The sequence below is a fragment of the Cyrtonyx montezumae genome, unplaced genomic scaffold, assembly GCF_038088225.1.
Source record: "Cyrtonyx montezumae isolate F1298 unplaced genomic scaffold, pur_monq_1.0 scaffold_24, whole genome shotgun sequence".
In the NCBI taxonomy this organism is placed as follows: Eukaryota; Metazoa; Chordata; class Aves; order Galliformes; family Odontophoridae; genus Cyrtonyx; species Cyrtonyx montezumae.
Genome location: NW_027071981.1, coordinates 5,422,808 through 5,436,020, shown reverse-complemented (window position 1 = coordinate 5,436,020; position 13,213 = coordinate 5,422,808). Strand labels below are relative to the sequence as shown.

At 38.7% G+C, this 13,213-nt stretch overlaps 1 protein-coding gene across 1 annotated transcript in view; it reads right to left on the bottom strand.

Moving 5' to 3' along the window:
- Window positions 1-13,213, bottom strand: part of PCSK2 (proprotein convertase subtilisin/kexin type 2) — a 104,552-nt gene that overhangs the window by 48,959 nt on the left and 42,380 nt on the right. The window contains exons 3-5 of the mRNA XM_065739540.1: window positions 6,869-6,982; window positions 5,147-5,255; window positions 2,926-2,963 (exon numbers count right to left, since the gene is read on the bottom strand). Coding sequence (XP_065595612.1) covers window positions 2,926-2,963; window positions 5,147-5,255; window positions 6,869-6,982 — 261 coding nt within the window. The remainder of the gene's footprint in view (window positions 1-2,925; window positions 2,964-5,146; window positions 5,256-6,868; window positions 6,983-13,213) is intronic.

Genomic DNA, 13,213 nt, shown 5'->3' with positions numbered 1-13,213 from the left:
AGCATTGGGTTTATAATTCCTTTAAGTCTGTGATCTTTCAGATAGAGTTTCTGCTACTCCATAACGACTATTTGTCAGACCTCGGTCCTCAGCCTTCTCCTCCATGGCCAGCTATTAACCTGTCCTGCCCAAGCCAGGCCGAGCCCTGCTCTTGGCATTGGCAAGGACAATTACCTGTTACCCCTCAACAGCCTGCTCATTGCTTCACAGCCATGTCACCCTTTTCTCAGACAAAGCCAGAATTTTTAAGATTCTCCCTTCAAGATCAGTCTCTTCACAAGTCTTCCATTCCTACCACGAAACATTTGTTTTCTCCTTTCCCAACCAGCTTTTCTTCTTCAATTTTAGCCCAATAGTTCTTGGTCTGTCTCCAGCTTCACTGTTTTCTAACTCCTACCATATCTGCATTGTCATTACATTCTCTATTCTATTTTCCTTTAGATACTAAAATACTCACTATTGCCACTCTAAAAAGAACACGTTCTGCTAAGCCTGATGAGTATTTATCCTTCAAACAGAAAACATTTTTAGAATTGAAAGACAAAACACAGTATTATTAAAAATCTATTTTTAGTTTCTGGGCATGACCCTAGGCTCACTGCTAACAACATGTTCCTATTTTACATTAGATCAGATATAGGCAGACAGTTGTATCTTGTTTATTTGAAACATGGTTATTTGATAAACAGAATGTTCTCTCATGCTTTGTTCATGCCTGCTGCTGTAAAAGCAAGTGAGCAAAAAGCATGTTCTGGCCCTAGATCGCATGTAAAAAGCATGCACGCTGAGAACAACTCCTGTGACGACAAAGGCTATCTGTTAATAATTTCTTTATTCTTATCAACTTATTGAAACATCCCACTGAGTAATTCCTCTTGGGTGAGGATTTTGCAGTTAGGGCACAAGGCTTAATTAGCTTCTATCAAGTTATTAAGTGAGTTCATAACAAGTGAAACAGGTTATCTTGCACTTAACCTCTCCAGTCAGCTATTTCCCAAATCCTTTGTCCAAAGTCAGCACCTTCTCTTAACTACATATTCTTCAGCAGAGGCACTTAGCTGTTTACTACAAGAAACAGATTTTCATCCTGTGTTTATTATTATTTTCCAAGTTGCAACAACTAATACATAAAAGTAATTGTCCCACTCTTTCTAATTTTGGAGCCGTTCTTTCGGAATGAGTCATTTTTACGAAAACTTCCAGTTGCCTTTGTTCTTTTTCATTTGACTGCAACTGAAAATAAAACCCAGTTGCTCAACTGAAGAAGCCAGAATAACTGAAAGAAAGCTGCTGACTGCAGGAAGGTAGCAAGACCTAAAGCAGAGACTGCAACTATGAGGCAAAGAGCCACCATTTCTTGACTTCTCACTGCCTTAAACACAGTGTAAAGGATGTAACAGACTAATATTTTATATCATTGCCTCAAAGTTTGCTGATGAACATGTCCAAACCTGTCCAAGCTAGTCCTGGGCAAGGGTTGTGAAATCCTTTGTCTAAGGAACAAGCAGATGGGCATGTCCTGGGGCAACGAAAGAGAGATCAGCTGCAGCTCAGTGGCCGCTTAACACTCTTTTGTGTGGTACTCATCTCCGTGGGGAGATAGCCATCACAGGAGACGCTTGCCTGGCACTCTAGCATGGGAGCAAGAGAAATGGAGGATAAAAGAGGGATCGACCACCATGAGACTGGTCGGTGTTCTTCCATCAGAAACCTCATGAGCTGATCCCTGCTGCTGAACTCCCTCCTGGGCCTGCTGCCTGAGACATGCTGCTTTCTCCTGGACCCCACCGCTCCTTCGAGGTATTCTACCATCATGAGGGGTTCCCTCATGAGCTCATCACTGTTCACTGCTTCTCCTGTGCTGACCCCGCGCTGCTTCTGTGCTGACCCGGTGCCGCTTCTCCAGGACGACTGCTTGCTGCTCAAGCCTGCTCGTCGCTGCTGCTGTTCTCCCCGCTTCTGCTACCCCTGCTTTTCTGCCTCGGACCGTCGGAGCCGCTTGCAACCGGACCACCCCTATGATCCTGGCTGGTGTCTTTCCCCGCGTTGTACAAATCCTTGCTTCTTTCCTATCTTTCCTATCGCTCGCTTTCCCTTCCCCATCACTCTAATAGTGTCCGCCTTCCCCATCTCCCTGGTTTGTTGTGGTAATAAACTTTTTTGAACCGCTGTTTCTTAATCTCACGCCGGGTATACACATAATCAGAAGAACCTTCGTCGCCCTCCTTTATATTGGAGCGTGACAAAGGAGCATGCCACAAAAACAGCCCCCAGCCTGAGGGTGCTGGGAGCCCTGGTAGACCACTGGAGACCTGAGTGCTAGTGACTATGGAGGCTTGGGGAGAATGTGGAAGGATAAAGAAAGATTAAAAGCCTCAAGTCTAAAGGTAAGCCTGAGGTATGTTAGAGGAACAATCAATTGTTGCTGTGTATGCTGATAATACACAACCTGCCCTGCACATGCTTTGGAGCACCAGACCAAATCACCTGTTATAAAGGAATTAAGCTGTTCCTGGAGGTTTCAAAAGCTAATGCACGCTTGAACCATGGTGAACAATAGCAGCTTTGCCACAGCCCACAGCTCCACAGCCTTCCAAGTGACAGGTGTGCTCTGCATCTTAATAGCAGGATTTAGAGCCAATTCCCAGGTTGCTCATTTTTGTCCTAAATCCAATACTGCAAACTGCAGCTTATTTAATGTGCGGCAGCACTGTCATTCCTTCTCAAAAAGCCTTGTCAACCTTTTCATTCCTTGCACAGACAGCCTCATTTTTAGTCTGCTTATTTCAATATGAAGTGTATCATCTGTAAGATCAGTAGTTCAGCTGTACCATTAGCCTCTTCACTGTTTACAATTTTATAACGAAAAAGAGCCATAACAATAAGAAAATTCACATTTTGCAGAGAAGGTCAGCATGTACTTACATAATTAGAGGCAAGATCAGGATGCAGATAATCAATTCCTGCAATAAAATAATGACAGAAGACAAACTGAAGGTTAAGAGCTTCAAAGATATTTTCTAATGATCCCAGCACAAAACAAAACTCCTTTGCAGCAAAAGGAAAACAATCATGGCGAATAATGCAACTGGTTGAAATGAAATTTCAGTTTTTATGTATTGATTTATAAACAGTGCCATCAATCCTGATGTAGCCCCCGCTAGGAGTTTTCAATCATTTGTGTCAAAATACAGGTGCCAGTTGACAAGGTGAGCTCGGTGGCAACGTTTACTGACCTGTTTTGTCCATTACATCACATTTGTTTAGCAAGATGAGCTAAAACCACAATGTATCTACAAACGAAGAGCTGTCATGTACACCAAAGTGTACCAAAGCTGTGAACATCAGCAAACACTAGATCAGTACAGCACACAAAAATGGAATTTTTGACCACTGATAATAGTAACCTAAATAGAAAAATGTCAGATCATACTGTTCTAGCAAATATCTGAGCATAGGTTTCAGTCTGAGTTCTGGGCTTCATGAGATGCATATCACAACACTTAGAAACTTGGATTCTGTGCATTCCCATACATGGTTTCAAAAAACTGACACACACCAGAAATCCCAACAAGCTGAATGTTCACTAGAGCTCATCTGGTGTCTGCTTAACCACTACAGGTACTGAAAACTGCCAGAAGGAACTCTCAGATCCTGAAATTCTAAACAAACCAGACACTTAGGCTGCAGCTGAGAAGAAAACAAGGAAACCATATCCAGAGGATCAAGACAATGCACAAAGTAACCCTGACATTTTACAAAGCATGAGTTTAAATGGTGGCTCCACACTTTGGCATTATGCTAAACCCTGGAACAAGGCAGTGGTGTGGAAGATAAATGCTCATGCTAACGCAAGAATGATTTCCAAAGCTGATAAATACACAAATGCCCACTGATGGAACAGCAAAAGCAGCAGATCTACACTCAGATGGGATAAATTAACCTATTAGATATTCAGTTAAAATGTACAAAGAAATGGTCACTAATTTCACATTTCGCTTTGAACATTCTCTGTGTTTCCAACCAACACTTCATTCTGTACTTAATCTTATCTGCAAGTAAAATGGCATATTATCATGATTATTTTGATGAAAATATCACCTTTGCTTATGTAAGGTCCTTAGCACTAGATTTTCAGGAAGGGATCCTTGCACCTATGGAAGTCCTTGCTGACCGAAAAGGGATATGGGCAACAGAAGTCTCAGTGAAGAATTATTTCATACAGGTGCACTATTCCAGACTTACTCGAGCTCAAAACAGATGATCTTTGAGGTTCTTTTCATCCCAGACCATTCTATGATCTAATCACTCTCTTCTCTAAAAGCTGTATCTGTTGGGCTCAACTTCTCAACAGTTTTCTCTGACTTAAAGCTTAAGCAGTTTGTTGTCATCCCTGTGTTCTGATCATGTCTAGCCATTCTGAAAGCAAACTGCTGCCTCTGTGTGAACAGTAAAAATGTGGTTTCTCACAACATCAATATACAGATGTCTGAATCTCCTTTCTTATTTCCATGAAATCTTTGCCTTAAGAGTGAGTAAATGAATAGAAATGAATGAGGATCCACATCAGCTGATCCCAGAAAACATATGTGAATACAGCCTTTTTATTTATTTTTAATATTATTCAGCCATCCTAAAAGCAAAACATTTAAAATTTATCCCTAAGAGACACTGCAACTTCAGCTGCACCTGTTATCTTCATCTTCCTTGAACTTAGCCTCAAATTAGTGATATGCTTAATATGCAGGTCTTTATTGACATTCAGCTTGACAGTGTTTAATTATTTCAGCTGTAGAAGTATGACTTTGAGAATAATGCAACCCAGAACGTGTTTTTGTAAGTAGTTTTGATGAGGCAATTAAGTCCTCCAGTCAGTGCCTACAGAAGTCAAGGGGAGTCTTCTCTTTGGTTTATTGGTCATTATAATGTGCCCTTGAAGATCACTGTTTAATAATTGCATACTACTATGAGTGATATCTGTGCTTCTCTTTCCCTAGTGGAGACTTCATAATGCATTTTCCCCAAAGGTTGGTAGTCTCAGTACTATAAGCAACCCATTATTACTTTTTAATTTTTTTTTTTAACTTTGATTGCATGGGAAAAAGCTACTTACAAAATATTAAATTAGCAAGCAGTCTTCACTCACCATCATCCATAATTCCTATGGTAACTCCTTTTCCCGTGTATCCCAGTTCCCATGCTTCAGCTACGTTAAGGTCAAGTCCAGGAGTCCCATCCGCTTGACCAGTGTTGATCTAACAGATCAGTGAAAAAGAAAAACAGCTCCTCTTACTTGATAGACACACTTCCACAGCTACTGATTCTGTCTTTATGTCTTTGATATGGAAAATAAATCCCAACTGCTTTGGAGTACTACTCTGTAACCATATCTACTGACTTAAGTTTTAAAAAAGAGCAATGGTGGTAAATTCACCTCTTTGTGGTTTTTAAGATGTGGTTAAACACTGAATCTTTTCAACCCAAAGCAACGTTTTTCTTCTCAAGAGTATCAGTGTAGTTTGTTAAGCTAACAAAAGTCACACCAGTAGATAATATGGAGTTAATGAACAGGTAATTGCAACAGTTTTTATGGAAAGCACTGAGCTGCTGAAATTCAGTCCCATGGAAATGACTTTTTTGATTAAAAAGTTAGGTCTGCTTTGAGCATGAATGACCACTAGGTGAATTTTATGGGTCCTTTCCAAAACTCTATGTGGGTATGATTCCTGAGGTAAGGGCAATGCCTTCTCTGTCTTCAGGCAGACAGCATGCTTACCAATCTCATTCAAAAATTTCCATGGTAGACATAATATGAATTTTGCTATTCCAGATGCAGAACTATTCAACTTTATGTCAAATACATTTCTCATAAAATGCATTTTTGTTCACTTTATAATCTAAAATCTAAATGTATATCTTGATTTAAAAAAAATGGTTATTGTTATCACTGTGATATTCTGATTGAAGTACCACAAAGAAGTGAATTAATCTACATTTCATTTTATCATTTTAGCAAAGGTGAAGTCCCAGATATGCTAACACGCCCTCAATTCATCTAGCAACTCCTGTCTCATGAAAAAAAAAAAAAAGACATATTTGACAGATCCACTAAACACACAAAATGCATTAATGGGAAGAGATTGAGAAATACTATTCATAAACAAAAAGAGTCAACTTAAGTGAAAACAACAGTACTGCATTTACAAAACTATGTTGCACTGTTAAAATTGCGTAAAATGACTTAATCAAGTTTTTAATAGAAAGACATCTTTCTTAGCTATGTCTATGTAAAAAAAAATACCTTATTTCAAGACTAAAAACTTCTCCCTATAAAATGACACATTAAAAATAAACAGTTCAGTAAAATATTAATTACTTTGTCATTAACTTAAAAGTCAAAATTCATCAGTTTTCAACCGCTCTGTTTTTGATAGAAGGAAACCAATTAAGCAGTATTCAGATTTCCAAAAGAAGAACCTCAACTTTTTCTATCAAGTACACTGGAACTTTTTGTTATAATTCTATAGCAGTGTTTTACGTGGCAACAGCTCAAACAAAGGCATGATTCATATGCAGTTTTAGGAGTCACATCAGCACACCAGTAATGCCCACAGGACACCAATAGAGTTCCTCTTTCAAGCCTTCTAAGGATCTTTTTATTGACTGAAATGAAATGTAGCTCTTGAAATTTGCTGGGTCTTCCCAGCATAAAAGAGGTTCAGTTAAAAACACACACAGAGCCTTGGATCCATTCCCAAGCTCTTGTAAGATAACTGGAAAGAACTCTTGCAACACTTTGTAGCAGCACGGAGTAATTCAAATACCAGTTATTTAGTTATGCTTATTGTGATTTTATTTCAGAACTTACCAAGTACCACTGCTTTGCAAATAGAGGATCATTCATGTTGATGTCAATATCGTTGATGTCTCTATATCCTCTCTTTCTCCTGCTGAAGCCTTCCTGTTGCACAGCCCTCTTGACCTGGAGGGATTAATTTTTACATCTTTAGTTCAATGTTCTTCACCACAAAGATTTTTTGGCTACGTTTTCAGGAGACATAAGGGTTATTAAATCACATTATTTGTGTCTGTACCACTCTTCAGCAACCTTGGGAAGATTTCGGTCAAATTTTGTAATGAGAGCTCAAGGAAGAATATAATTCTGGGGAAGATGGTTATACAGAAAAGATACACTCAAAAGTGTCCTATCTGGAGGAACTCTGACATTACTGATATGGACCATATTGCCATACTTTTCTTCCTCTTAGCCATCAGAATCAAATTTTTTTCATTATTAGATGATAAAATTCTGTAACTAATTCCCATTGTGAAAGTTCCAAGCTGCATTTGGTAAAAGGAGGATGCAGGTCTGTCACACGTTTTTCAGACTTCTCTAGGGTATTTTCAGAGTACTAAATAGCCTTTCCTGCTAGTGAGATTTGCTGGGAGAAAAGTATCTGGGGCTATGTGCTCTCATTGTATTCCTGAGGTTCTTGGAAATGCAGAGAGAAATGCACTTTCAGGGATCATCTTTGTTATAAATAAGTGATAAATAAACACATTGGCAAGAAAAACTAGTTCATAAGTTCATAAGGTTGGAAAGGACCTATAAGATCATCTAGTCCAACCATCCTCCTATCACTATCTCTACCCAACTACTAAATTAAGTCCTTTAGCACCTCATCTAAACGCTTCTTGAACAGCGCTAGATGGCAAAATGGCCACTAAATAAATAGACCAAACTAGCTAAAGCGTAAGACGTGAAAATAGTGGAAAACAAGTTGCCTCAGTTTGAGATCCTTTTCTTTATAAACAGGAAATCCACTAAAATATGTACCTATGCACTATAAAAAGCAAGAAAAGTTAGACACACACGCATCTTTGGAGGCAGAAACTACAGATGTCATAATAATCATCTTATTTGCACCCATGTAAAAGGAGACAACTGAATGGTTCTAATCGTGGTTACAATGTGTTAACATTTATCTTAACATATAGAACCAAGATCACATAATAGTCCAAATATTTCATCTAAAAAAATACATATATATATATATATCCAATTCCTCTTAATCAAAGAGGAAAGCTTAAAACTATGCACTGAGTTAACTTTGAGATGCAGAAACAAGGTAGCAAAGAAACAAACATTTTCTTAGGCATTTTCTTTAAAAGAAAAACAATTTAAAAACCCCAAAGCAACACCAAAACAATCCGTGGTTATTAAGAAAACATCATAACTTAAGTAGCCATTTCTACAAGTGTGGCTTTTCCATTTCTGATTAAGGAGATGTTACCCTTGATGTGTCACAGTAACTCATATACTGACAGTCAAAATTCAACAGAGGAGAAATTCCTCCAAAGGCCAAATCAGGCCTTAAAGGAGTTGAGTCATTCTTGAAGATGCACTTCGATCTCTGTTAATTAAAGCACAAGCCTCAAAGAATAGGGCTCAGCGAGATGCCTGTGACCAAGATGAAACTGGGATCTAACTAACTGGGGCTAAAAGCTATTTTCCTCACAGCTATATTGCTTCATTATAACCTTGAGAACATAATGCCACTTCATAGTGAGCAGGATGAGGCATACCTGATGCACTCAGAAAGAGGATACCAGAAAGTACTGATCTGTCCTGAAGATGCAGTGTCAATGTTTCTAAAAAACTACTTTTATGAATTGCAATTCCTTAACTAGAGGTACAAAATGATAAAATACTGAATGGGTAGGTGCTCTCATTTATGTGTATCTCAATTACTTGTTCAGGTTCACTAAAAGCAGAGCAGATTGAAAAGAATGTGCAAAATTAATACAAAATAAGCTGAAAAGGTGACAGTAACTAAGGAGGAACCATACCAGGTGTATCTGGATTCAGAAAGGTATAAGACACACTGTTTGATACCTCTAAGATAAGGCTCAGTGAGTGATGCCATGGAGACAACAGAGCAATCACCTGTCATTATGTCTTCCTCTGTTACTACCCATGCCTCCATGCTTGCAATTGCAAACCTCGAACTGTCACCACATTAAATAATTATGAACAGAAGTCAACTCTCAGTTAGAGGGATGCCAGAGAAAAAGATTCATGCCTTTATGCTCCCACACAAGCTTGCTGGCTCTGCAGGACCTGCTGCATTAAGGCATTGAATTAGGATTTAGTACAAAAAGAATTCTACGAATTAAAAAGCAATGTTTTGGAGCCTTGGCTTTTCTTTAAGACAGGCTGAAGAAAGTGAGGAGCAATTTGCAGAAACAGCACAGGCTGGCTTCACTCATTAGGATCATCTCATTCATCTGTTTTGTTATGTATTTATAATAAAATATAATTTGTTTCCTTTATTGTATTACATGATATTGTAATTCCCTGAGAAGCAGAAATACATGCAAACCTCTGAACTAGGACCACTCTTAGCAAGCTAGTTTCTGAGTATTTTACATGGACTGGTATATCTATCTATTGTATATATATTTCTGGTATATCTATCAGAAAAATAGCATTTTTCCTCAGCTGTAAGCTTGACCAAGTCCAAATCTGAAAAAGAAGCACATCTTATTTTACATCTATCTGAAGGATTTCTTAACAATCAGACTTCCCTATGATATCTGTGACATAAATACTTTAAGTACCATGTTGCAGGTAATAAGTTTTAAAAATACATAAAAGAGAGAACTTGGGATCACATCATTGCGTGAGAAATGGTGCAAAATCACTAATAATCCTGTGTACTTCTGTTATGTTCAGACTTGGAATCCAGCCCACAAAGAAGTCCATAATGCACCCTCATACCATCTTCTAAATACTTATCTAAGCGAAGCAGGAAAAACAGTGTTTGTAAGAGAGACTTTTGATAATTGCATCTCTAAAGGATTTGAGCCTGTTAAGCATGACACTTTACTAGAAATTAATGAAGGAACAAGACTTCCTTCCAAAATGAGCCCATTTTTTACTGTCTCAAGTTTAGGTTTGTCAGCAATAACAGCTTTTGTTTACTTCATTCTTAATACGCTTTTTTTTCTTCCTCATTCTAATAAAGGACTAAGAAGTCAGCAAAATCTGAACACATATTTTATTAGCATGTGTCTAGATCACGCAAAAGTTACTGTGTCATTATCAGAAAAAGAAGGTGAGGTAGCAAAGAAGGTACAGTCCAAGGATGTTGGGAGAGAGGTTCAAGTATCGATTTTTAATGTACTTACGCATGGTGCATAAAGCCACTTGTATGATAATAAAACAGCAGGATACTGATGCAGAACAAATTAACAAAATAATCAATTGACTGCAGTACTGCTCCGGGAAGGCCAGAAACCACAGCATTCTAACTATGCTCTATGCTCCCATGAATGCCAAGACCATCAGCTCCTCATTTTGAAGGAACAGGGTTAATTATACTGTTGAGTTTCTGCAGTTAAACGACTCTGTTATATTGAGCACAAATGACAGATTTTCTAAATTATACCAGCGGGTATAAAAAAGTAGAACAGCACATGCAACCCCCAACCTCAAGAATCAAGTACAAAAAGGAGAATTCAGGTCAAAGGAAAAAGAAAGTCCCAGTGATGACATCTAGTAAGCATGACTTGCATGGCTTTCAAAAAAAACCACAGCAGTAAGATTATCAACCCAATAAAGTGGTGGATCTTTTTTTCCTAAAGCCTATTGTCAACATAGGTCTGCTGCTGAAGGCAAAGAAAGAGGTTGAAAGCCAGTTGCCCACGTTTGTTTTTAAGAAGTCTGGCCGATGGTTAGCCTTAAGCCCTACAAATTGTGCAGAGGATCAGCCTCCTGTTAAGGTGGCTTGCAAGAGTATGCCCACATACTTGAAGGCATCATCCAGCAAACCACCTCCATCTACTGGAGAGCAGTCCTGACTGCTGCTATCAAAGAAAAATGACAACAACAAAAGATGGAGGCAGAAAAATTCAAGTGAATCTGTGTGATCTGCACACTTAATAGCCTTCAAAAAGGATATGAAGCATCTATAGCACCTTGTCCAGGGCCTTGGCTGCAAATGTCATTTGCTCTCTGATCCCAGTCCCTCATAGCTGTGTAGTTTTCACCTTTGATTTCTAAGTAAACACAGATTAAAACATTTAATTTTACTATCTGCTCCTTCCATGTAAAGAAAGGGAAGTACTGATCTCATTCACAGAGTACATGCATCATCTGCACTGTCCAACAGCTCTTTTCTGATAAGAAGCTCGGAAGATGTCTGAAGAATACCCACTTAACTTTCTTCCACATTTTTCCTAAAGCCCAAAACTAATAAAGTTTTTTTGAGACTTTCCACTACAAAGTAAAAAGAGTAACACTGACCATCGCTAGAGAAAAGAAAGTACAGACCTACTTGAACTGTAACTGTGTAACTGAAGTCATGAACCGAACAAAACCAAATGACTTTTAAATGTCAGTGGGGGCCCCCCGGGGAGTGGATGTGACTACGTGTGGCTCCCAGGTTATGGTGTATTACCCATTCTCAATCAGCCAGACTTTCAAGGCCTTGGCACCCTGACAAACAGGGACTATTCTGAAATTCAGAGAGCGTGATGTCTTACAACACACATCAACCTAATGGTTGATTCTGCTGTAAGCAATGGGAAGTTGTGCCCTGACATACAGTTACAGGAGCTGGATGTGGCTGAAGACACTCCAGAGGACAAAGCAGCAGTACCAGGGCTCCAATGCACAGACAGGATTTCAGCCATTCTCAGCTTAAAAAACTCAGCCTTTTTTCTTCAAATTGCACTTCACTCCTGGCAATGAAAATGCCTGCTAACTATAAAGAGGAAAGTGCAGAGCACCAATAGCAAAGTGTTCCTGCTGCTATTTCCAGGTTGGTATGTATTCCTGTAAATACCAAGATATCAATCAAACACTAAAACTGGATGTTTAAAGACAAATCTTCAGTAATCTTTTCCCATCTTCTGCATCCTCACAAGGATTTAGCCTTTTAAATAGCTGCCTCCAGTCCATGAAAAAAACTATTATTTTCTCCGAGTATTAACAAAAGAGATTGGTCTCCAAGCATAGCTAGTTAATGTAGCAATTTTTTTCCAGTATAACAGCTTCAATTCTATGAATTTATCAATCTATCTTCTCAAACTCATCCCAAAGTAAAGAGGGACTATCTTCAACTAATTACGGCTTGTATGAGTGCCTCCAGAAGTACTATCAGCAATCAAGTTTGTAACAGTCAAGAGCAGGTAGCTGGAAGGCAAGTACTACCTGATCTAAGAGCTGCTCCACCTGGCACCAGAAATTCACTTGAGCTGGCAGCTGAGCTCTTCCCCCATTTTACCATTCTTCCCTACATTCATTTATGATTAATCTATGATGCTATTTACAGTTGGCAAAGGGGATTCCTGACTTCTGCTACTGAATTAATAACCTGAGGTGGTAAGGGTAGGAGACTTTGTCCACATGCAGAAAATTGATGCCATTTATTTTGACACTGTTGTATTTATCCTCTTGATTTTAAATCTTTTGAGCCTGTTTTGAGGCCCAGAAAGAGTAAGAAGGGATGTCAGGGAGCTCAAGTGTGTTACTAATCACCCAGTATTTACTAACTAAATGAAAACTACTCCTCTCAAGCAAGCTAATTATTCCAGAAATTCTCATGAGTCTCCATATATATGAACAAATCTCTCTTGGTAACTACAGGTGTCTCTGGTGCATTATTCATACAAGAGTCTCAAAGTGCCCTCTCTACCAACATTCATCAGTCCGTGGGGAGTTCTCTGTATGAGGACTCTTTTCTCCAGCTATCCTGCCCATCCTTGGTAGGTACGGTCAGAACAGCTACAACAAAGATAACAGCAGCTGTTGAATGGCAAAGTTTATCAACACAAGTATACATGTGATTTTGAAGCAAAAGACACAGGAATTAAATTGGTTTTGACTTGGATGGTTTCATGAAAGGAAAAATGTATCTTGCTCCATTACATTCTTGTATTACTCCTAGTATTACTCCTTCATTTCATAAATCTTAAAATGTCTATTTAATGACTAGCATAGAAGCATGAGAATTGCTTTGAATGCTAGCAAATGTCCCACTCTCTACAGAATGCATCCATCTTTCATTGTTCTTGCCCTTTATTTGTATATCTTGCTTCTTAAAATAAATAAATAAACAAATGCTGCTAGCTGAACCAATGTCACTAAGTATCGAGGTCCTGCTGATTTTTCTTGCTTATTAAACTGGGATGTTCTGTACCAGTCACA